The 24,588-nt window shown below is 40.3% G+C and overlaps 1 protein-coding gene across 1 annotated transcript; it reads right to left on the bottom strand.

The window, feature by feature from the left end:
• Positions 1 to 881: 881 nt before the first annotated feature.
• Positions 882 to 24,022, bottom strand: DYNLT5 (dynein light chain Tctex-type family member 5). Its single transcript, XM_058537038.1, has 4 exons — positions 23,904 to 24,022; positions 8,190 to 8,281; positions 1,981 to 2,105; positions 882 to 1,137 (listed from the first exon to the last, which is right to left on the bottom strand). The coding sequence occupies exons 1-4, from the start codon at positions 24,020 to 24,022 to the stop codon at positions 934 to 936; spliced, it is 540 nt and encodes a 179-aa protein (XP_058393021.1). The 3' UTR covers positions 882 to 933.
• Positions 24,023 to 24,588: the final 566 nt, after the last annotated feature.

Raw genomic sequence — 24,588 nt, 5'->3', positions numbered from 1 at the left:
TGGGTCACTTTAGTATTAAATTCATAGGAACAAAATAGTAAATACACATGTTTTATTTGTTAAGCTGCCAGCTATATATTTTGTGTAAAAGTTTGTTGGCCTAGGAAAACCTATTCAAAGGCACATCAGGCAGTGTATATTTAAAAGCAGTATCTCTTGCCAATACATGATTTTATGTGCCACAGATATACTTACTATTAAGCATCATGTATATTTAATATCACAACGTTTACTTCGGTGCCCTAAAAAGCTTTTGTTCACTTTATAGTTTCCATTATTGAAGAGCCAACACTCTGTTCTCCCACAATTTTCTAAGTGCAGGCAACCCACACGAGCTTCCAGTTTGAGCTAGCAGCCCCGTGGGACTACGGTAATTGTTATGAAATCATTAATTCTACCTCAGCAGTTTCAACTGTCAGGTACATGTAACAATAATTGCAGTTAATGAATGCTGCTCGATTTATTAAGGACAAAATGAAAACCAGTGTTCTTTTATATGCAGCACTGAGACATATTAACATTTGTGTATACTGTGTTGAATATTCTACTGTCATTTATTAGTCAGGGTATATAGCCATGTTTTTAAAAAATTTCTCTTCATTAAAAAACAATGCAGGAAATTCTAAGTCTCAAATTAAAGAGTAATTAAAATAATTAGTACCAAAAGTAATGTTTAATAAGAATCTATGTCTATGAAAAAACAATCCAGCAGAACCAAGACTTAGATCCCTCTTTGGATAAACAAGATTCTTTCTTGTGCCACCCTCCCTTCCCCTAATCCTTACAAGAGTGTGAAAATGTGCAAAAAGTTCCAGTTGTTTGAAATATTAGTGTTGTTTCTTTCTCAAACTTTTGGACAGTAAAATGTTTGTGTACACAGATACAGCCAATTTCTTGATTTAAAGAAGTAAGAGCTAGATTTCTTGTTTTCAATCACTCACAGTAAACCGCATAGACATTTGCAAGAGCAAAGAGGGAAGAATTTCTGAAAATATAAGATGAAAAGGTATCACTTTTAGGATCCCAGAGGCATCTGCTTCCAATAAGTACGCTCTGACTTGTCAGCTGTCCAATGTGACACACCACAATCAGCTTATACCGTGGAATCAGCAAGTCCTTGACCCGGGCTTTAATAACCTGGAAATTAAGAGGAAAAATAGGTCCCTACTTAGCCACAATGAAACTTAAGAGTCTTAATCTTTGTCATAAATATAGTGGATTTACTTTAAGAAAATAGTATGAGTCATTGTAGATGCTTTCAGTAATTGTTATAGAACACAGCTGTGATTTACTTCAAGCACGTCCTCATGAGATAGGACATTTAGGGACAAAATGACAGCACCAGCAGTAAATCTACATTTCCTAAGGCACATGGGAAAATTGTAATCCAGCGCACAGAAGGTAATGGATTCATTACATTCTTTGAAATTCTATGTGAAGATGGCTTCCCTTCAAAGAATGCTGGCATCAGAGTTAAGCGCCTCGTTTGTGTCTAATGAAGGCAGCGCACTTCTGGGGTCTCCAGTGATAGGACTAACCATGAATGTTTACTAAAGACTGTTGTAACAAAGGAAGTAGGGAAAACCTGATGGAGTCCCAGCACTTTAGTTGACAAAAGTAGAAATGTATTTAGAGGCCACAGTATCTGTATTTGATGGCACTCAAAGAAGCTGCCTTGGGGCAGAGAAAAATGACCATTAAAATATTGTATCTTTTACAATGAATTTTTTTACAAATGGGGCAGTTTTATACATTTTTTAAACAAAATACATGCAAATGATGCACATAATGATTGTCTTAGACAAAGGTTTTTTACACACACAAATACGCATGGAATATGACCTGATAAATAGTTTCATAAAATATAAATAAGCATTTTTTTCTGCTACTGCAAATTAATTGCCTTCATCAAAAAGTAGGAGATTGTGCTTTCAGTAAATATTCTAGTTATAGTGAACACTGGGCAAATCATACATATACCTCAGAGACCGTCTTAGTCATCTGTCTGCAGAGCTCTGGTTCATAGTGTTCTTCTTGTAGGTAGTTAGTTAACACATCTTCCAAAATATGATTGACAACAACCGCAGGGAAAGGTTCGGTAGGACCTGAAAATACAGATGACATTTTGTTCTAAGAAGTAATTTCAAATCATATCTGCCCACCCCCTAAGCTAATCAAGAGTATTGAAACATGAGAGACATTTAATCTTCTTGGTGGCCCCTATTTTAAGAAAAAACTGGTCCTGATTAGGTTTCCAGTCAGGTTCTCTGGCAGAGGATAAGAAGACGATGGACTCCTCCCTTTACCAGACTACATGAAGAGTGTGTTCAGTACCACTGAGGTTTGACACTGAAGGTATCCTCCTTCCCAGTTCCCACTATTAATGTTACTTCAAAGTCTCAACATCTTTCTAACTGGCCCCCCAGCTCTTTTATCTCCCTTACAATCTATCTATCACACTACAACTTGGCGGATCGCCCTAAAACCCAGATCTTACAGCGATACTTCCCTTAGCAAGGTCTAAGGTTTACCTCCTACCCAACCTGTAGCCTTTTCTCCCCCCACCACAGCTCTCTGCGCCAACGCTGCTCCATCTCACGCACTTCACCTGTCTTTCAAATGTTGCTTGTGTACATTCATTCTTGCTCTTCTTTTTAAACAAAACACCCTTCCCCACCTTGTTCATCTGAGAAATACCCACTCATGTTGCAAGGCCAGCTCAAAGGTCTTCTCCAGGCAGCCTTCCTCCTCTCCACAGGTAAAAGTCATCCCTCTTCTCTGCACCCCCAGTGCACTGGGTGCCCCCCCCCATCCTGGCTCCTAGTCCACTCGACAAGAGCTCAGGCATACCCGCCTTTCTCCCCGGGGAAACAGTAAGCTAGATCAGATTTTATCCTCCTCAGAGTCTAATACAAGGCTAAAGGCATAAGAAATGTTTAATGTATGATTTCAGAATTTAAATAGAATTAAACATTTTATAGAAAATAATCACAGTACAGATAATGGCTACTTTTATTGAGCATTTTGTATATTAGGCACTATGATGAGCATTTCATATTTATTACCTTATATAACCTTCCAGTAAATCTCAGGTGAATCTTACTGTTATCTCCATTTCACAGACAGGAAAACAGAGATTTAAATACATTTAGTAACTTGCTCAGAATCACACAGTGGCCCAGCTGGGAGGCAGGCTCAGGTTTATCTTTATTTTTGTATTCCTGACTGCATTTAGTCCACGTTCAGATGGACCTTTTTATCCTGCACCACAGGAATCTCACCTGTGCCTCCCGGCATATTAACTTCACCATCTCTCTGGTTATGTGCCCATGTCATTGTACAACGTGCACATATGCCCAGAGCCTGGCATCCAGAGGCTCCATTGTTATTTGCTGAACTGATATGGATGAAGGAATGAGATCAAGAACTATATCCAACCCTATTTGAATAGTTATCAGTATCTTTTAAGTGTTTATTTTTAATGATTGTCTCAGTTAGGGTCTAAGGAAATATACGGCACACTAAATTCAGGAAAATCCCAGGAGGATTTAGTAAAGAGACTCCTTAGGAAGGTCTGAGCAGAATGTGGGAAATCACGAAGAATAGCGCAATACTCTTGGCTGGTGAAAGCCAGGGTGTCACCCCTGTCCCACCGCAGGCTTCAGGGGTCTGAGAAGGGAACTGTTACTAGATCCCAGAAGAGGCATGTGGAGTGGCTCTCTTGAGAGCAGCTCACGTCTTTCCGTTGGGGGATGCAGACAGCCTGAGATGAACCCAGAGGCAGGGACAGGAAGCAGACAATGCAGCCACCCTCCCTCCCCCGACTTCCTGCGGAAGTTTCCTATTGCTGACCTTAACAGGAAGATTTCAGCCGGTGCCTGTAGCTGAGTTAGCCTCCTGGGGCTCAAGAGAGCATTTTTATTTTGATGATTATATAGGAACTGTTCAATTAAATTTAAACCAGCGTGGGGAATGAATCTGGACGTGTAAACAGAGACACTTGATGCAATGAGTATGGTGATAACCCCAATATTCAGTCAGCTGGAATCCCTGTTCTTCAGGCCAGAGACAAGCAGTTATGAATCTGTAAAGGGCTGGTCCCGATCGCTCCTGCTTCCGGAGGTGGGAGACAGGGCACCAGCTGCCGTAGGTGAGCTCCCGGGTACCTACCGGCCTCTGTGTCACCTTCCGGTGGATCTTTTAGAAGATTTCCGCTTGCATACTCGTGTGAAATGAGGCTAAATTTGAAGTTGATTTCCTCCTTTCCATTTAAGGAATTTAAAAATGAAACTACTAGCTTGGGCTCAATTCAATAGATTATGTCCTTTAGACGGATATGCTCGAGTCTTTTTCCCTCCCTCCTCCCAAGACTCGCGTCGCATGTTCCTCACCTGACTACATCCCTCACATGGCTGTGTATTAGAGCCATGTGTTCTCCCTTGGGAGAACAGGCAGTTCCTGCCCCGCAGACTTGCGTCTGCCTCGTGAGGCTCCCTGTCGTTTGGGAACAGCATCTCCTCTTCCAGGAACTGGTCCTCTTCCCACTCTAACCACGTGCTTCTTGAGGATCTGCCATCACTTCCTTTGAGCCCAAGTCCAGGTCATGGTTGATGGGCCCAAGGTGGCATTTGCCCCAAGGCAGGCCAGTTAGAGCCCTTTCTTGGAACTTTTATTTTAAACTAGAACTAGGAAAAAAAAAGTGAGGCTCTTTCTGGTGGCAGAGTGATGACTTGTGACCCGTAGGAAGTGCTGGAGGCCATGTCTCTCACAGTGGGAAGGAAGCCAGGCCACAGTGAGAGGAGCCCACACAGTCTAGTGCTGGAAAGACGAGGCCCGGTGGCTCTTGACGCCCTGATTCCAGGGGTTCCCGTTGTACCAACCTGTTGTCTGCACCCTGCGTAGTTTTTTAAAATCTCATTAACCAGATTCTATTCTGAAAATATTTGGAAATATAGTCATGAACTTTTCTTTCTTCACTTGTTTGCGACCTCGCCCCTATACAGCCAGAGTCATCAGTTGCCTTGCTGAGGCCGGGATGCTGAGATGCAAAAAGAGAGAAAGACTCAACGTCTGCTTGGACGCCCAAAATGAGCTACTCGCAGAGTCAGCTAATGTGGACGCCAAAGCTTTTTTTCTTTTCTTTCTTTTTCTTTTTAGGGTGAAATTGTTTTCTTTAGGAGGGGAAAATGTTTTTGAAATCAAAAAGCAAAGACCTGAAGAAGGGTCAGGATGGGGGAAAAAAAAAAAAGAAAAGGAGAAAAACTTGCCTGTCAAAATAGAGCTGAGAGAGTAGATAAAAAAATTTTGGTTATTTAACATATCTGTGTCTCAGCTTCCTCAAATTGGGATAATAATAAGAATTACCACATACTGTTTTTTGTTAGAATTAAATGAGGTGAAATATTTAAAATGCTTAGAACAGTGCCTGCTGCACAAAAATCCTGCTCATTAGCTATTTATTATTATTAGTGTTGTTGCTGCTATTGTGGCTGCCTCATCCTGAGGGGAGAGGTGGGACTGCTCGTACTGAAAAGGCAGCAGTCAGCAGGGTGAGCAGGGAGCAGTGAGGCCTCCACAGTCGAGAAGCACCCTGTGGCTGGGGAGAAGTCGGTGCTGAGAGACGGCCAGGCTCTGTCCCAGAAAGCGTCTGATGAGAGGGATGATCATCGCATGGAAGTGGAGCTCAAAGGACGTCTCTCTCTCTCCATCTTCAGGTTCCACTTTTCATGGTGTTGGCTTCATGCTCAGGCAGGCTGTCTCACTGGGGCAGCAGAGATGGCCACCAAGAGCTCTTGTCTGGCCTGCTGCTCACAGTCAGTGTTTTTAAAGAATCAGGTACCTCTTGCATCATTTCTCCAGAAAAAGCCCTCGCTCCATGATTAATAGATTATCCTGGATGTCACAGAAACCTGTTCTTCTTAGTGATCTAAGGGGAAGTCCCAGAGTCAGTCACTTTGAGAACAATAACGTAATGAATGGAGAAGCAATTTTAATACATTACTTCATTTAATTCTCACAGCATCCCTATGATGTGTGAGTGATGATCCCTATTTACAGATAAAGAAACTGAGATTCAGGGATGCTGAATACCTTGCTCAAACATCATTTATTTAGGAAGTAGAAAAACTAGCATTCAAATTCAGATACATTGGATCTTACAGCCTGTATTTTCTTCTATACTCCTGTTTCAGTAATCAATTGAGAAAATGTAAATAGTGTTTTATTATAAGAAATGTACTTTCATTTTTCCATTCACTTTTTTCTTTCATTAATTATACTCATGTTTCATCTCATTCTTGCTGGTTTAATTACTCAGATAAAGGGAGGATAAACATGCTAAATATTTAAGATGTGTTTAGATGATGCAAATATTATTGGATAGAATGTGAAAAATTAAACACAATATAATGCTGGTGATTAACTGATTTTTCCCCCCAGTCTTCTGGTCAGTATTGCTTTGTGTAGATACGAAAAAATCTTTACCAAAGGCCCACAGAGTAGCTTTCAGATGCAAAATAAATCCAGAAACAAGTAGAAGTGGAAATATGTTTTTGATTATTAACAAGATGGCTGGTTGAACACTTAAAAAAGGGATTGTCAAGCATAAAAGACTTTAATCATAAAAGAATAATTCATATGACTTTTCATAAGAAAATATGGAAAGTACTTTATCTATATTAAGGTATTTTTAAAATTACTTTTCTAACTTGGTTCAACACTCAGTACTTCTAAAACTGATAAGATGATTTAGTTTTATTTGAGGAAATAAGCTATGAAAATATATCCTTATGAAGAAAAACACAGGGCTTCATTATTCAACTCCTTTATCCTGTTGAAATCTGATTCAAACTCTTTCAGCATGCAGAGACCACAGTCACAGACACCAAATGGCTAAGATCTTTTACTTACAAGTGGGGAAAACTTGGCTCAAACTGAGCTTTCCTAACTGCAAAGTGCAAGAGGAGACAGCTGGATTTAGCACTCAAATGATGACGTCAGGGTTTGGTTCTCTCTTGGCCTCAGGCTTACTTCATATGGGGGCAAGATGGCAGAAGCTGCCATAGCTCCTACATTCTTGCAGCTCTCAGGGCCTGATCTGCTTCTTCAACAGCCCAAACAACATTTTCTGAATTGAATCCCAAAGGTTTTGATTGGCTTAACCAATCAAAGGGTTATATGGCATCCCAGAATCAGTCATGTTACATCTCTAAAGCTAGTGTCAGCTTCAGCAGAATGTTATGGTCAAAAAGTGGTAACGATGGAAGTGGTGGGGCTTCCCCAAAGGAAATTGGGTAAGGTTACCAGAGGAGTATAAAAGTATATTGGATGGTAGGAATATTAGTTGTCTACCACAGGCCCTGTGAAAATACCAGTAGACTGACTAATTGTGGAGCCTTGTAATCCATGTAGCCTTGGGATTACTGTCGAAAACTGGCTACAAGGCCTAATGGGATGTGCTGATGGTCTATAATTTTCTTGAGGTTAACTGGCCACAGATGGAACCATTCTGGCCCATAGAGTCTTCCTTTGGTCATTGGTAAGTCTCTGTGGAATTTCTGTATAGCAGTATAATTACTGCATGATATGGATTCAGATAATAGTGGGCAGGTATGCATTTAGAGAAAACAAGTAGGTCTATGAGGCAACATGAATGGGAAAAGATATTCACTGTGGACTCCACCTGGGAGTATAGGGGCAGGTGCAAAGATCTTTGTTTTCAAAGACCCAAAACCTCAGTGGGAAGGGATAAACATCTCTGTCAACAGGGGACCAGGAATCATTTGCCTTGAAGGCTTTTTTCTCCACCTATCAACAACACTGGTTGTTTTTGTTGGATAAAACTTTAATGCATATCTCTTTCATTTAACTTAAGTATACATAAAATAAGTCCACCAGATAACCCAGAAATACCCAATGAACATCTTAACTCAGTAATATGCAACACACATCAGTGCCGCCCAATGACTTGGTTGATGTTTAGGAAACACTGATGAAGAAAAGCAGGCAATGGGTGTTGGTTCCATTTTGCAGAGGAAGAACTTAAAGCAGCAACAAATCACTCAATTAATTAAGATCCCTTATATTGTGCTAGCATCAAAGATAATGCCAGGTTATCAGATGTTATTTTAAGTAAATGTCATTCACAAAATTAGAAGTTTAAAAGAGGAGTGAAGGACAAAATAACACACCCAGCTGGTAGCTATTCTCCATCTGAACCGTGAGGCGAGAGGCATCCTCATGCTGGCCAGGTTCATCCACATGAGACACAGTGCTCATCGAGCTAAAGGCAAATTTCAACAGTTATTATAACAATAAGAACAGAACACAATGTTGCTTTCAGCAAAAACGTTACAAAAGTAGGGGCCAGCCCTGTGGCCCAGTGGTTAAGTTTGGCGTGCTCAGCTTCGGTGGCCTGGGTTCAGTTCCTGGGCACAGACCTACACCACCTGTCAGTGGCCATGCTGTGGCAGTGACCCACATACAAAATAGAGGAAGATTGGCACAGATGTTAGCTCAGGGCAAATCTTCCTCAGGAACAAAAAAATGTTACAAAGGTAAAGTTTTCTCTAAGAAAATTTTAAGTAAGTCCCATGTAAATAACCCAGTGACATATTTACAGTCTAAAACATTTCAGAGATGAAAACATGAAGGCACAGAGAAATGACTTGGAGCAGGTCTCGGTGTAGTGGTGGAAGACCAGAAGATCAGTGCCCGGGGCACCTGATTATCCAGAAAGTGTTCCTGGGTTGGTCTGTCTGTGGGGTAACAGACGACATGGTTCAAAACCATTGGCAATGGCGTCTCTACCACAGATGCAAAGGCTCTCTCCTCAAAGAGGACACAGCTCACAAAAGGGGCTGGGGGATATATGAGGAAGCCTAAAATGCAGGGAAACAACTCTGTGTATACATGCGGTATTACGAAGAGTTCACTCTTATATGCACCTCACAAAATCCCTCTAGTAAAAAAAAAAAGAAAAACGAGAAACTCACCTACATGGTGAGAGAGACCACAATTCACCCAACCTGTCGTGAACCAATAAGAACAACCACCCTTTTCAACACGTAGAAAGGGTTTGGGCTGGGTTACCAGGGCAATATAAGCTTATCCAGGTGCTGAACAGGAGACCCGAGCAAAGAAGAGCCCCTAAGGTCCCTCCAGCACTGCTTAATTCAACTTCATTCAAAGGAAACCCAACTGTCACTAATGGCCATCTCAAGTCTCTACTCCGGTTCTCTCCACCTGTGAAAATGGGGTTTAAGACAGATGTCATTTCAAAGGAGATGATACAATTGTGTGTGTGTGTGTGTGTGTGTGTGTGTGTGTTCAGAATGACCACACTTCTACGCAGCCTAGGTTTTTGTCTTAATTAAATGAGAAAGAGATATTTGTTGTTAATTTTTTGGGATTCTTCTTTGCTGCAAGGAGTTTAAAATACTTAGTTCTCTGCTGTTTGGAATTAGCGAGCTTCTGCAAAATTGATATTTTAAGAAAATCACAGATGATCTATTTTTTTAAATCCTTTAATACAATGCAATTTACACAATAAATTAAGGTTTACCCACCTAGCCCGAGAAAGTGATGCAAAAAATTAAGGCTGCTTTTTCATGATGGATTTCTGGATTAGTGATTCAGTCTTCATTCACGTAACACCTGCTTTCCTGAATTCTCTGCTGCCCTTTGAAGTAGCAACCGACTTCACTGGCCACACTGGCTGCAGGTGTTGTGGGTAGGACCGCAGATGACAGCTTCTGCTCAGGAGCCCAATGTTGCCTGAGCCCCTTGATTCTAGGATAAGCCAGCCTGTCCCCATGTTCTATATGCTACTTTTAACTTTCAAAACATTTCCCATCAATGATCTCACTTCACCTTCACAACACCCTTTCAACTAAGTAAAAGAGTCATTATTCTACCCATTTCAGAGATACAGGGAATGAGGCAAAGGGCTTAATATCGTACATGTAGGAAAGGCAGACTTGGATTTCAATATCCTATTTACCTCCCAGTGACAAGTCTCACATATGACCATATCGGACAGACTGAAAATAGGGGCAACGACTACCTGAAGTAATTAATTACTGCAATTAAAACTTACTTGCACAAACATACAGAAGGTGATAATAAAGAGCCAATTTCTTTTCTACTGAACACTACATTAAAAACTCATAGAAAGAGAAATAAAGTTGGTACAAAACTCACATTAATGTAAGTTAGAAGTCTAAGACAAAAAATCAAATAAGGATTTTTATGAACAGTCCTCATTATTGTTATGTTATTTCCATGTTACTGAAGACTTGATAATCAGTGCGGGACTGTGTCGTATTATCTGTGTGAAGTTGGTAAGTGTCATAAAGACAGCTTAAAAACCCACTGGCTGAAGATGGATGTGCAAATAGAAAGTTTTTCAGACTGTTTTATTTTCATTTACTGAAGATGATTTCATTCAGTGCCTTTTTATTTCCACAATAATCATGTAAACAGTGTATGCTCATTGTAAAAAGTTCAAAGCAGAAAAGTATAAAGAATAAAGTAAAATTACACAAAAAATTACTAACCCCAGTGGTTATCTAGTCTCTGTTAAAAAATATTTTCAGATACGATTTTACATATGGGATCACATTATAGATGCTTGGTTTTTTTTTTCACTCAAAAATGTATTATGGATTCTTTCTAGGTTGATAAATAGTAATCTACATCAATATTCTAAATATAAAGACAGTATTTAATATATGAACATACTGCATTTTATTTAACCATTTATTCTCCAGGCCATTTAGGTTGTTTCCAATATCCCACTATTGTAAAGAAAACTGTAATGAACATTGTGGCAGGGACTGCTGTTTGCTTTCCAATGTTCTCTCCTTCTTCCCTGGTAACAGAACCCTAAGTTTGTGGGAATATTTCTCTCCAAATTAAAGACAAATTCTTGGACTTTGGTGCTATTGTGGCCATGTGGCTTATGAGCCAATGAAATATGAGTGGAAGTTTTGGGTGGAAATTTTTTTTTTTTTTTGTGAGGAGGATTACCCTGAGCTAATGTCCGATGCCAATCCTCCTCTTATTGCCGAGGAAGATTGGCCCTGGGCTAACATTTGTGCCCATCTTCCTCTATTTTATATGGGATGCTACCACAGCATGGTTTGACAAGCGGTGTGTCGGTGTGCACCTGGGATCCGAACCTGCCAACCCCGGGCTGCCGCAGTGGAGAGTGCACACTTAACCGCTGTGCCACCAGGTTGGCCCCTTGGGTAGAAATTCAGAAAGAGCTTCCTTAAGAGAACTAATTCAACCGAAAGGAGCCTGTTTATACCCTGCTTGATGACTGGAATGTGGATATGGTGGCAAGAGCTCAGCAGCTATCTTGGGTCTTAAGATGACCTTATGGGTTACTGATCAGAAAGATAGAAGACTGGGTCCCTGAACCGCTTCCCTCCAGACATTTCTATTTTGTTAAAGCCACTGTTTATTTTTAAAATTATTCTGATAAGAAACAGTAGATATAACTGGTAAAGAGTTTGCTACTTGGAAGTGGGATGCTGCAAGTAATAGAGGATGAATCTTGGCGCTAGTTTTGTGGAGGAGACAGGGCTTTGGGGAGTGAGGTTTCAGATCTTTTGCTGGAAACCTGGCATCTTGCATCATGCAGAAGGAAACTACCTGGTTAGTCTATCGTTTTCTTTACCTTGGAAGGTTAATCATGGATCAACCAAAACTAGAACTTCATGAAAAATTATAGGAAAATTTTACTTTTTTTAAAAGCTCTGTTTAAGATATTTTTTGAAACTGAAGTTTTTTATGAAGTTTCTTGAAACTGCTTTTTCCCAGATTAAAATGAAATGTATTGGGAAAAGGAAGAGATAAGAGTAAAGAAAAGAATAGGCTGAACAGAAAAATTAAGATATTTATTCCTTAAAAAAGGACAAAGGGAAGAGATAAAATATTAAAAATGCTTCCAATATGGGCAAGTAATATTAAACCAGATATAGGCTTGGTACATTTTTAGAAATAAAAGAGATCCTATATTTGAAAATTGGGAATTGCCAATATCAGTTCAGAATAGTGACTTAGAAAAATTTGTACATATTTTCTATTGATAAACAACTTTATTTAAGCCCTTTGGAATTTTTAAAGATAAAAATGTGAGATGCTCAAAAAGTAAACTTATAACTTGAATTCCCAGCGCTGTACACCTGGGACAACCGCATTTCTTGGGTAGATGTTACAATGTTACGAGAGGATGCATGTCAGTTGTCCATGACCAGACTCCCTCTGGGTTACAATAATAACACATCTAGATTCATGATCTCATTGCAAAGGGCATGCCGCAGTTGATTTTATGTTTTAAATGTGAAAAATATTCTTGCTGTCTATGTGTTCCACCAGCTTGTTGGCATTTATGGAGGAAAAAGATTTCAATTGGAAAATGTGTCCAAGAGAGTTGTAAAATTTTAGGAAGGAAGGCAGATTAAAAGTAAATTCAGGAAAATTGAAATTCTGGCATGGACTACTGGTGAAAACACTAAACAAATCAACTACCATTATTCTAGGGAGAAGAGTAATAAATTTGCAACCCAATTCAAAATCCAGTTAATACTTGGAATCATATGTACTGTTGCTGAGGACAGACTTGGAATGAACCTGGCTGCAGAAATAGCTCCACAAAATTGTTCCACAGTAACAAAAGTAACCCTCTTCTCTTGTATCTAGTTGACACTGGAAACAACCCATGCTATCCCAACAGTCTATGTTCGGATTATGCAGAAAAGAGGCAAAAAAAAAAAAAAAAATTAGCTGAGGAGTTGGAATATGTTTATTTTTTCATGAAATTCAGTTTTCCTAAAAACATCTTACAAATTTGCTTGCTGATCATTCCTTGAATTACACAGAATAAATCCATGTCTTATTGTTATGACTGTTAGAGACAGAAACAATAATTTCAATTAAATCTTACCACCCACAATACCATGTAATTATTATGGAGAATTCATTTCCAGACATTTTCATTGCCATTATTACTTAGATGTTTTGAAGCTGCAGTAAGAGATAATACTTGAATGTATTTGAATGACTCTCGAGTCATTAATATAATAGATTAAGAGGGTCAGAATATCGTCTCTTTCTTCTATTTGTAACCATGAAACGCCTGGAATGACTATATGTTGAATGGTATTATCTGAGCATGCCTTTTTATTTATTTATTTATTTTGAAATCTGTTACTAAAGTCATGTGCTGCCTCCCAGTGGAGTTATTTCAGAGGGCACAGAGAAAAAGAAGGCTTTGGGGTATAAATCTGTACATTTGTTCTTTTGTTTTTTACTTCATTCTTGCAACAAATATTTATAGCCCACCATGTGGCAGGCAAAGTGAGAAGTACTGGTAATACAAAGAAAAACAAGAGTCCCTTTGCTTGAGAAACATGATGTGGAAAACAGGATAAAATATGCACAGAAAGGAATTTTCTTGGGGACTTTCCACCTCAAAACTTCTATGGATTTTTTATGAATATGTGAATTATTATGAACACATTTATGCTGGTGTTAGTTGTCTGGTAAGGTAATTTAGTTTCAGGGCCACTTAGTTTATAGCAAGCTTGCTGGATTTTTATGTAGTTTTGAGGCATTGTACTCACATCACTGGCCCCACCTTACCAGTAAGAAGAAGGTGATAATAGAAACAAAAGTCAAGATATATTTTCAAAAAAGAAAGAGGCGAGAAAACAACATGATATGTGTTCTTGTCACAAGTTCTTGTTACATGAACCGTGTAGCCTGTGAAAATTCCAGCTCTGATGTGATTGAAGATAACCCAGGAAAGGCGATTGACAAAATAGAATAATTTTGAGTGTGTGGGCAGAAAATCAGAGTTAGTGTCTGAAGCCCTTTGAGCTAATGCTCATCCAAGAGAAAGTCAGGTCAAGGTCAAGGCAGCTGATGAGACTTCTGTTGCAGCTCCTGGATGAACGCAGAGGCTCAAGGTCACTCACCCATGGCAATCATTGGAGAGGTGAGGTTGGGAGTGTGGGTGTCACGGTTACCTCTACAACGCTGTGGAGATCATCGAGGAAGAGTGTGGCCTATCTCAACAGATTTTCAACATAAATGAAAGAGTTTGTTTTTTAAATAGATGCACATTGGAATGTTTCAGCAAGGAGATAAAGGTATACCTTGTTTTAAAAATGTGAACAAGCACTTTTCCACTTGCTGTAAATGCATCTTTTGCCTACAAGATGAGAGCCTTTAGTCAGCCTGGACTTAACACACACATGGACCTGTGAACCTAACCTGTTTGTGACCAAAAGAATTGCCTGTTCAGGCCATTATGAGTATAATGCAATCATTATTCATTCAACGGCCAAGAAATATTTGCTGAGTGACTCCTATGTGCCAGGCACTATTCTAGGTCTTTGGGACACAATGATGAAAAAAACCGAACGATCTCTGCCTTTATGGAACTTTATTTTAGTGAGGAGAGACTGATAATAGACAATGAAATACTACACAAGTAAATTATATACTATGTTTGGAGGTGATAAATGCTACAGGGAAAGGACAGCTTAGCTAAGGGAGCTTAGAAGGGGATGGGGGAGAGAGTGCTGTTTGCAATTTTAAATAGAGTGTCAAGATAAGCCTCTATGAGCAAAGAACTGAAGGGGTGAGGAAGTGGGCCATGTGGGTGTCCGGGGGAGGAATGTGCCAGGGAGAGAGAAGCACATGCCCAGGCTTTGAGATGGGAGGCTGCCTGGTATTTTTGAGGAAGTGCGTAGAGGCCAGAGCAGCTGGCGCAGAGGGAGCACACAGGGGTATGGAAGAGGATGAGGTTACAAAGGTGTCAGGTGGCTAGGGCATGTAGAGCTTTGTGGGCCACTGTGAAACCTTGGCTTTTACTCTGATAAAGCGGGAGCCTATAGAGAGTTTTGAGCAGAGGAATAACAAGATCCACTGTATATTTTACAATAATCAGTCCAAGTGCTGTGTCAATAACAGACCGTAAGCTGGTATGTATAAATACAAGGAGACCACTGAGAAAGCTATTACAGTCATCCAAGTGAGAGATGATGGTAACTGCTATGGACTAAATTGTGTCTCCCCAAAATTCATATGTTGAAGGCTTAACCCCCCATGTACTGTACTGGAGACAGGGTCCCTAAGGAGGTGACTAAGGTTAAATGAGGTCATAAGGGTGAAGCTTTGATAGAACTGGTGTCCTTATCAAAGAGGAAGAGACGCCAGGGCTCTCTCTCCACCATGTGAGGGCACAGGGCAAAGGCAGCCTTCTGCAAGCAGGGAAGAGGGCTCTCCCCAGAACCCAACCATGCTGGCACTCTGCTTTTAGGCTTCCAGTCTCCAGGACTGTGAGAAAATAAATTTCTGTTGTTTAAGCCACCCCATCTACGGTATTTTGTTATGGCAGCTTGAGTTGACTAAGACAATGACTCAGAGAGAGATGGCAGCAGTAGGGGGTACTCGTAAGTAGTTGGGTTCTGGATATATTTTCAAAGTCGATCCAACAGAATTTCCTGATGAATGGGAAGCAGGGTAGTTAGATGAAGAGCTAAGTTGTGAGCACATTGAGTGAGATGTGTATTAGGTATTGAAGTGAAAGGTCAACAGGCAGTTAGCTATATGAGTCTGGGGTTCAGGAGAGACGTGGGGGCTAGAGACATAAATTGGGGGGCATAACTCCATGTCTCGGTCACTAGACTAGAGGAGATTCCTGAGGGATACGTGAGGGTGTAGGGTGAGAAGAGAAGAGGACAGGAGACTGCTCCCTGAGGCGCTGCTACAGTAAGAAACTGGGGAGAGCCAGCCCTGATCGCCTAGTGGTTCAAGTTCGGCGTGCTCTGCTTTGGTGGCACGGGTTTGGTTCCCAGTGGTGTAACCACACCACTTGTCTGTCAGTAGCCATGCTGTGGCAGTGGCTCATGTAGAAGAACTAGAAGGACTTACAAGTAAAATATACAACTAGGTACTGGGGCTTTGGGGAGGGAAAAAAAAAGAGAGGGGAAGATTGGCAACAGATGTCAGCTCAGAGTGAATCTTTCTCAGCAAAAAAAAAAAAAAAAGAAAAGAAACTGGGGGGAAGAGGAGGGACCAGGGAAGAAGACAGAGAAGGAGCCCCCAGTCAGGTAGAAGGGAAACAGGAGGGTGTGGTGTCCTGAAGCCGAGTGAAGAAAGTGTCTCCAGGAGAAAGGCGAGATCAGCAGTGTCAAATGCTAAGAGGTCAAGTAAGACGAGGACTGAGTACTGATCACGGATCAGCAACGTGAAAGTCATCATGACCTTGACAAGAGCAGTTCCAGGAGCTCAGGGACAGAGTCTGTTTTGTTCACAACTGTATCTTTAGCATCCAGCACAATGCCCGTAACCCAGGCAAGAAAATGTGTTCAATGAACAAAAGAAATGACTCTGTGATAAAGTCATTATTCTCATTTTATAGATAATATATTAAGACTCAAAGAATATTAAATAGTAGCTAGTTAAGCAGAAGCTCTGGGATTCAAACGCAGGTCTAGTTTGAATGCAAAGTTCTATGTAATAACAATAATTAGTACTTGCTCTGTACTTAGATGTGCCAGGAACCATTCTAGGTGTCTCCACGTATTATTTTAATAAATTGTCACCACACTTCTAAACAACAATTACTATTTTTAACCTATTTTATAGAAGGAGAACTGAGGCAGAGGGCTTAATAACTTACTCAAGATCAGCAGCTGGTACGTGGCCCAGCTGGACCTCGACCCTGGCCAGTCTGTGCAGAGCCAGGCCTGAGAGCCGCTCCATTCCAGTCGCTGACTCTGCTGCCGCTATGCCAGTCACGCCTTGGGAAACACTGTCTTAGTCTTCGAGGGCTGCCCTCACAAAGTACCACAGACTGGGTTTAAACAACAGAAATTGAATGTCTCACAGTTCTAGAGGCTGGAAGTCCGAGAACCAGGTGTTGGCAGAGTTGGTTCCTTCTGAGAGCCGTGAAGGAAGGATCCCTGCCAGGCCTCTCTCCTCGGCTTGTGGATCCCTCTTCTCCCTGTGTCTCTTCACCTTGTCTCCCTCTGTGCACGTCTCTCTGTTCAAATTTCCCCTTTCTATAAGGACACCAATCATGTTGGATTAGGACCCACCCTAATGACTTCATTTAAACTTAGTTACCTCTTTAAAGACCCTGTTTCCACTAAGGTCACTGTCTGAAGTGCTGGGGATTAGGACTTCAGCACACGAATTTGTTGAACTAACAAATACTTTCACGACATTTCTAAATTCTAGGGTCAGCGAACCACAGATTATTTGCTCTGTCATCAGGAGTGGTGATAATCTGGCAGGTCACTTTACCATACAAACCTCAGTTTCCTCAAACATGCGGATCATAGGGCGGACACATACCTATTGTTTCTAACAACTGGTAGATTTCTATGCTGAATGGCTGTATGTGTTTTTATTCTCCTTGCCTTGCCGACATTTGGTATTATTCTTCCTTCTTATATTTTGCCATTCAGATGGGTGCAAAATGCAAAATGGTATCTTGTTGTTTTACTTTGCATGTTTTAATTTGCAAGCACCCCTTCATATTCTGCTTCGCCAGTTGGGTTTTGCTTCTGTAAACTGCTATTCATCTCCTTTGACTATTTTTCACATTGTTTTCTTGTTTTTTTTATTGTTTACATGCATACTTTAAAAAAATATATATCTTCTACCAGCCTATTAACTGTCTATTGTATCCTTTGTTGAACAGAAATGCTGTGTTTTATTGTAGTTATATTTATCAAGTTTTTTTTTTTTTGCTTTATGGTTTGGGGTTTTCATTTTGAGATCTTATTTAAGAAATCATTCCCTACCCAGAGAACACAAAGATATTCTCCTATGCTTTCTTCTGTTAGCTTTATAACTCTCCACACTTCCGCCTTCCATCTGGTGTCTGCCTATGCAAATGGTGTAAGGTGAGAATCCAGCTTCATTTTCCTTCATATGGTGAGCCGGTTTTCTCCCAACACAATCTATCAAAAATCCATCATTTCTCCATTGCTCATTTATTAAGTTTCCATATAGTCAATGGTCTACTTCTGAAGTTTTATGTGTTCCATTGGTCTATTTGTCTATGCCTGCACCAATTTGTCTATTCCTGCATTTATCTTTTTCACTTACTACAGCTTTGTGGTATGTCTTAACATCTGATAGGGTAAGTCCCTCCTCTATGCTCCCTCTTCAAAATTAACTTAGTTACTCGGATTTTGGATTTTGATTGAGATATATTGAATTTGTAGGTTAATTTGAGAAGCATTGTTATGTTTATTGTGTTAAGCAGTTTCATTTATGGACTCTCTCTCCATTAATTCAAATCTTCCTTAACATGAATGCCTTTACCTGGGATCACATTCCCAGGGCGGTTTTCACAAAGGTGCCAGTGAAGGATTGTGTACAAAAATGTTCCATGTGGCAATGCATTCCTTGGCAGGGAGTGAAAGGCGATCTGGGGGTCCACCCCTAGGGGAACGGATGGGAATATGTGTGACGGATGTATATTAAGGACTACTATGCAGCAGTAAGAAGCAAAGAGCTAGACATCTGTGAGTAGACATAAGAAATAAAAATGCTGAATGAGATATATGAGATTGAGAAAACAAAAGGAGATTTATAGCACAATATCATTTATGTAAGTTAAAAATGTGTATCTTTGATAAGTACTTCTTCTGTATTGTTTTATGAGACAGTCAGTCAGGTGCGGCCACAAAAGGAGACAGAGGAGAGGCTCAGGAAAATGTAGTTTATTATACTCACAGATCCTACAGACAAGAGACACAGCATGCTATGTGGAAGGACGCCAGGATGGTCAGGAGGCAGACAACCAGAGCGAGGGAGAGCTGGGCCAGAGACTTGTGGGGGTTCCTAGGGAGAGGCAAAGCAGGGCATGGCGAACCGCTTAGGATGGGCTAGTTTGAACAATTTCAGGGGTCCCTGAGCCAGAGGAGACATCCCTAGTTGCCTGGCACCTGGCGCTGGGATGATGAAGGCAGAGGAATACTGCCTCCTGGGGGTGCAGCCTGACAGAGGAGGGCTGGCTCCGTGCTGATCAGTTTGCGTATTGAGGGCAAGCCCCCTCCCCAGACCTTGGCTATCTGTCAGAACTGGCTAGACCTGGGAGGGGCAGTCTCTCCCCAGCCAGAAAGGCTTTTTAAGATGTCAAAACATCATAAAACACAGAGAATAAAAATATATATAATACACTACTTAAATATGTATATTCTTGTAGTATATGTGGTACTGTATATATATATATATATATATGTGTGTATTAAAGTGGGTGCCTACTGAGAGAAGAGAGTGGGAGTGAAGATGGGGAATGAGGGGGACAATCAGAAAACACACGAGGGACTTGCCTATACTGGCGATGACAACATGCTATGAATGAGGAATATCTTCAATTCAACTCTGCCCCTGAGATCCAACTGAAAATAAAAGGGATAATAAAAATATCTTCTCTACTCAACCCACAGGGATTTTTTTTGAGAATCATATGGATACTGCATGTGAAACAGTTTAATAATCTATCAAGTACAAAATAATACTAGTTATTATTGTGGATTAATTTAGGATCATGGCCATTTCTGTTTTCTGTAGCTTCTTTCTCTTTGGGGGCAAGCTGTATCTCAGCTGATCTTATTGGGGACCTTAATGTGATTTAGATGGCAATAGAACTTATCAAAATGAGGACGCAGGCCAGGCAACATCATTGTTAACTGCACATAAGCAGTTCACAATAGAATAGGTTGGAACCACAGAATAAATTCATCACATTTAAAATTATTTGTTCACTGTCTTTCCCACCAGATCATAAACTCCATGAGTGCAGGGATTATTTCTGTGTGGTCCACCACCTAGCATAGTGCCTGGAATGTACTCATTGGTCAATAAATATTTATTTCAAATGAAGTAATGAGTGCAATCTCTTCCATTTTTGTGGGAAAAAAATTACCAGGTAGCTCTCAGTTAACTTGAAAAATGAGCTTCTCCAGAGTAGTACCCTCAAGTTATTCACCATTATATGCCTACCATGTGGCACAGTAACTGGCACACAGTTGAAGCTCAATGAACCTTGAATAAACGAATAAGTGAGAGAACATAGTGTGGCCTGACCAGGGTGTTAGATGCCAGCAGTGGGTTCCAGTGAGAGCTGTGGGATCCACACTCAAAGTCCTGTAATTTTGGTCACTGTCATTTTGGATTGAGGCACAAGAGAGACTCTTTCGTTTCCAACCCTAGGCTTGACCTCCTAGTAGAACTCCTGGACTCAGAGATAATAAGCCTGAATATCGTGTCACATTATCCTGGGGAAGTAACTCAACCTAAGGCTTCTGTTTCCATCTGAGAACATAAGAGCAGTGCATCTGTTCAAATACTGTTTGAAAGCCGCCAAGGGCTGAGCCTCCAACAAGAAAGATGTCACTGTAAATACCCATTCTTACTCCTGATGGGAAACAGAAGGCTCTGGTGAATGAATCGAAGAGTTTCATTAATGCATGTTCCATGTAGATTGCCAACTTTCAAGGAATGGGAATACCTGACTAGGAACAAAAGCCTGGTTTGCCACTTGCTAATTCTGTAGCTTCGGAGCCCCAACCTCTCTAAGGACCTGTTTCTTTGTTTGTAAAATGGAGATGATGATAGCATGTATCTTATAGAGCAGAGGTTGGCAGATATTTCTGTAAAATGCCTTAGAGCAAATAATTTTGGCTTTGAGGGCCTATGGTTCCTATTGCAAGTACTCCCCTCTTCTGTTATGGTGTGAATGCAGCCAGAGACAACCATAAATGAATGGGCATGGCTGTGTTCCAATAAATATTTATAGATACTGAAATTTGAATTTCTTATAATTTTCACAGGCCAAAAATATTATTCCCCTTTTGATTTTTTTGAACCATGTGAAAATCATACCTAGCTCGGGCACTGTACAAAAAATAGGTGGCCAGTTGGACTTGCCCTTGGGCCATAGTTTGGCACCCCCAGAGCTTCTATGAGACTTAAATGAGATCATGGTGAGGGCTCAATAAATGTCAGCTATTACTACCCTTGTTACTATCAATTATTTATGTGAAAAACAAACAAAATTCAAAACTACAGATGAAGTATGATGACAACCATGTAGTTATAGAAAGAAATGCACCAACATGGTAAGAGTTATGATGTTGGGATAGTAAGATTCAGCTTCAGATGTTTCTTTTTTTAAAATAAAACATAAAACTTACGTTATAATGAAAACATAATTTAAATAAAAAGACCCAACCCTAAAAACAGTTAACAGTAATTATATCGAATATAAATTCAATCTTCCTTCCCCAATTCAGAAGGCCTTCGGATATCCATTGTGCCCAGGGATCAACGTTAAGCATTAGTTACTGCTGTAGAAGCTGTAGACACAGACACCAAAACTGGAGGCTGAATCTCTGCTGATCTTACCCCACACCAAGAAGCTGCTTTCCAAGTAGGTCTACCTCCTACCCTTCCTTGCCCTCCTTATCGTGTGTTTACTCCCACAAAGGCAACTAAGTCCACAATCTAATGAAAGAGATCAACAAGAAAACAGCCAAATACAGTACCATGTAGAAGAGAAAGGCAGCAGGAGCAGAAACCAAGAGCATCCAACCCTCTCCAGAGGTGGAAGTGGTTGTGGTTGGGCAGTTAGAGCTTCCTGGAGAGGCAGAGATGGAGCTAAATTCCGAAGGAGGAGAAGGAAGCCAGAGTGGAAGAAGAGCATTCTCGTCAAGGGTGCCCTATGGGAAAGCAACAGGAGGCAAGGGCTGGAGGTGAGACAGAGCGCTGAGGGATCGTAAACGTGGAAGTTGAGTATGGCCGGAGAGTAGGATGGAAGCAGGATGGTGGGGAAGATGCTGCTAGAGAAGCAGGCAAGGTTCAGTCGACCCTGCACATCATACTCATGAATTAGGACTGTATCCTAGTCATTGAATCGTTACTTGACCTGTAAGCCTCAGTTACTTCATAGTAAAATGGTAAGAATGATATCTACCTAGTAGGATTAATGCTGGGAGATTAAATGAGATAATGCATTAGGTCCTCAATATACTTCAGGAAATGTTTCATATTGCTGAAATTGATCTACTGAAAAAATTGTTTTGAAATAACTTTCAAATGAAAGATATACGCTTTTCCATAAAACATTGCCATTTCAAAACAATGCCTGCATTTGATAGCCACTAAGTTTTCAGGATTTTTCCACTAGTTGAAGACTCGTTTCATGAAGGAGAATCACCTGCACAGTCTGGTCCCAGACAGTGATGAAGACGACGGAAAGGAAGAAGGATCCAGTGGGGGAAGCAGCCTCCTAAATGGCCTCTGCATTGCGTGGGTGTTGGAAGCTGTTTATTTGCTATTCAAGAAACAGAGTGCAACTGGAGGATCCATTCTGAACGTTTTGTTTGAGTCTGAATTTCCAACCGTGAAATATATAAAAATCATTATCACTTAAATGTATTTGTTAGTGAGAAATCTATCCTAATGTGTTGGTAAAACTATTTTTGTATTCTTGTTACTTTTAATTTGTATTTATACTTCATCAATAAAAAAAAGAGTGATTTCTAATTCTTTAAATTTGGCCATGCTCTGATTCTATGTGACTTTCTAATTTGCTTAGAAAGGGAAAAGGTAAATGAAAATTATGCAAATAAGTACGACAATTTAGTCTTTGGATGAGAACAGTTTTTTTTTTTTTAATTATGGGAACATGATTTTCATCAGATTGTTATAAGTATTTTCTTGAAAAAAGTAGAATTAAAGCTAACTATTATTTTAAAATAATTTTAAAAAGAACTCTTACACTTAAATATTGGAAATAGCAGCCAAAATGGCTCAGGGTCAGAAGCAAAGTTTACAGAGGTTAATTATCCTCCAGCTGCCCTTCTGACATGTTGAGATTGCTACGCCCTTACATTTCCTGTCTGTAAAAGAGAGAGACTGTACTTATAATGCACAAACAGCCAGGGTGGGAAAGCGGAATTTTAAGTGCATCAATATACTCCGAGAGTAAAAAGGTTTGGCGTCAGAACTCGAATGTAAATCTACTGCAGTTCGTCTGGTGTCTGTTGCACAGGACACATCAGCTCCCGCTTCCCAACCTCGGGGATTAATACGCCACATCCTTCAACCCCGTGGAAACTGGTAAGAGGAAAGTCTATTTATAAGTTAATGGACCTCTGCATCGGATAATTTGTTTTGTTTTCTTCCCAATGGCAGTCAAAAAGAATGCCATGAAAGGATTAAAAATTGATTCCTCTCTTTAGGAGAGCAAATGAATACATAGCAAGAGCCAAACAGGTACTTATTACCCTTTGACCTCTGGGAAGACAACAGAGACTTACTATAGAGTGAAAAAGAAAAAAAGTGGAAACAAACTTAAAATGCCCCATAATTGGGGAATGGTTAACAAAACGCAGAATTATAAACTGACAAAATATTATGCAGCCATTTAAAAGGATATGAACAAATACTATGAAAATACATCACACAATTTGTATAAAGTAATGTTAAATGCATTGTATATGTATACATTGATTACAAAATTGCGAAAACTGTGTATTTATACAACATCGAGGAGAAGAATTCAGGAGACATGTAAGAAGCCGCTAGTCTGCACCGCATACAGCGCTTCTTTTGAGTAGATGATTTTTTGCGTAGTCTTTGAAATGGTAAAAAAATGCCGCCGGCATCAACATATCACTGAAGCTTTCTCACCCTCTTTCTCTTTCTTTTTTTAAATATGGCCCCAAAAGGTGTCCGGAACCTTTTACTTGCCCATTTTCTCCCTTTTTATGTCCCAAAGGAAATTTTTTTTCTCCTGATATACGTCACGAACCTGTTTCTTCAATAACTGACTTGAAGTCATTAGACATTGGGGGACTCACTCTTTGGGGCGCCTGCGAGGTCCCTTCTGCCGGAATTCGCGGCCGCCCAGCGAGGCCCCGCTCGCCCTCTGCCTCAGGGAACCAGCCGCTCTGTCTTGGGCGAGGTCCGACGTCATCATAACCCACGGAAGAAAACTTGTGAAACGGCAAAGGAAAGATCTGAAAACACTCTAGTATAACACTGAGGCTCATTCTAAATAAAGTACACTCATACTTTTCCCACTATATTTGAATGGAGAAGCGAGGTTTCCCTAAGAGCGATATTGAGTATACGTTGTTATTCTCGTCAGTATAATTGGAAATATGATAACTGATAACTTCCATTTGTGCAATAGTGTACTTAATTCACACAAGCAGACGTTAAGCTGCAGCAAAAATGCTTAACTGTAGAGGAGGTTAAAGTCACCCGGAAAAGATAGCCGTGTGCAGCAGAAAGATACTGTCCCACACTAGCAAGCAATATTTTTTATTGCCTCCCCTAAATCTACTCTTGATAAAAGTTTGCTAATGAATGTTTGTTGTTGCTGCTGTTACTTTAAAAATTAAAATTAACTGTCTTCCCCAAAGGGTAGTTTTTTCAAGCCACAGTGATTTATTTTGTAAAGAGCAAATAAGGTAACTTTTAACGAAGAAATTTATTGGAAAACCTACTCCCTTCTCGTAAATGCTTGTGAGGAAGCTGGCA

Source organism: Diceros bicornis, chromosome 4, assembly GCF_020826845.1.
Source record: "Diceros bicornis minor isolate mBicDic1 chromosome 4, mDicBic1.mat.cur, whole genome shotgun sequence".
NCBI lineage: Eukaryota > Metazoa > Chordata > Mammalia > Perissodactyla > Rhinocerotidae > Diceros > Diceros bicornis.
This window is presented reverse-complemented; position numbering and strand designations above follow the sequence as displayed.

Bases quoted from the DNA above. Each gene is read 5' to 3' on its own strand.
- DYNLT5 (XM_058537038.1), bottom strand. From the start codon at position 24,022: ATGATGACGTCGGACCTCGCCCAAGACAGAGCGGCTGGTTCCCTGAGG. The intron at 2,106-8,189 runs GTGTGTTATTTT...CTGTATTTTCAG, and splicing joins GGAGAATAGCTACCAGCTGG to GTCCTACCGAACCTTTCCCT. The intron at 1,138-1,980 runs GTATATGTATGA...CTTAATTTCCAG, and splicing joins TGACTAAGACGGTCTCTGAG to GTTATTAAAGCCCGGGTCAA.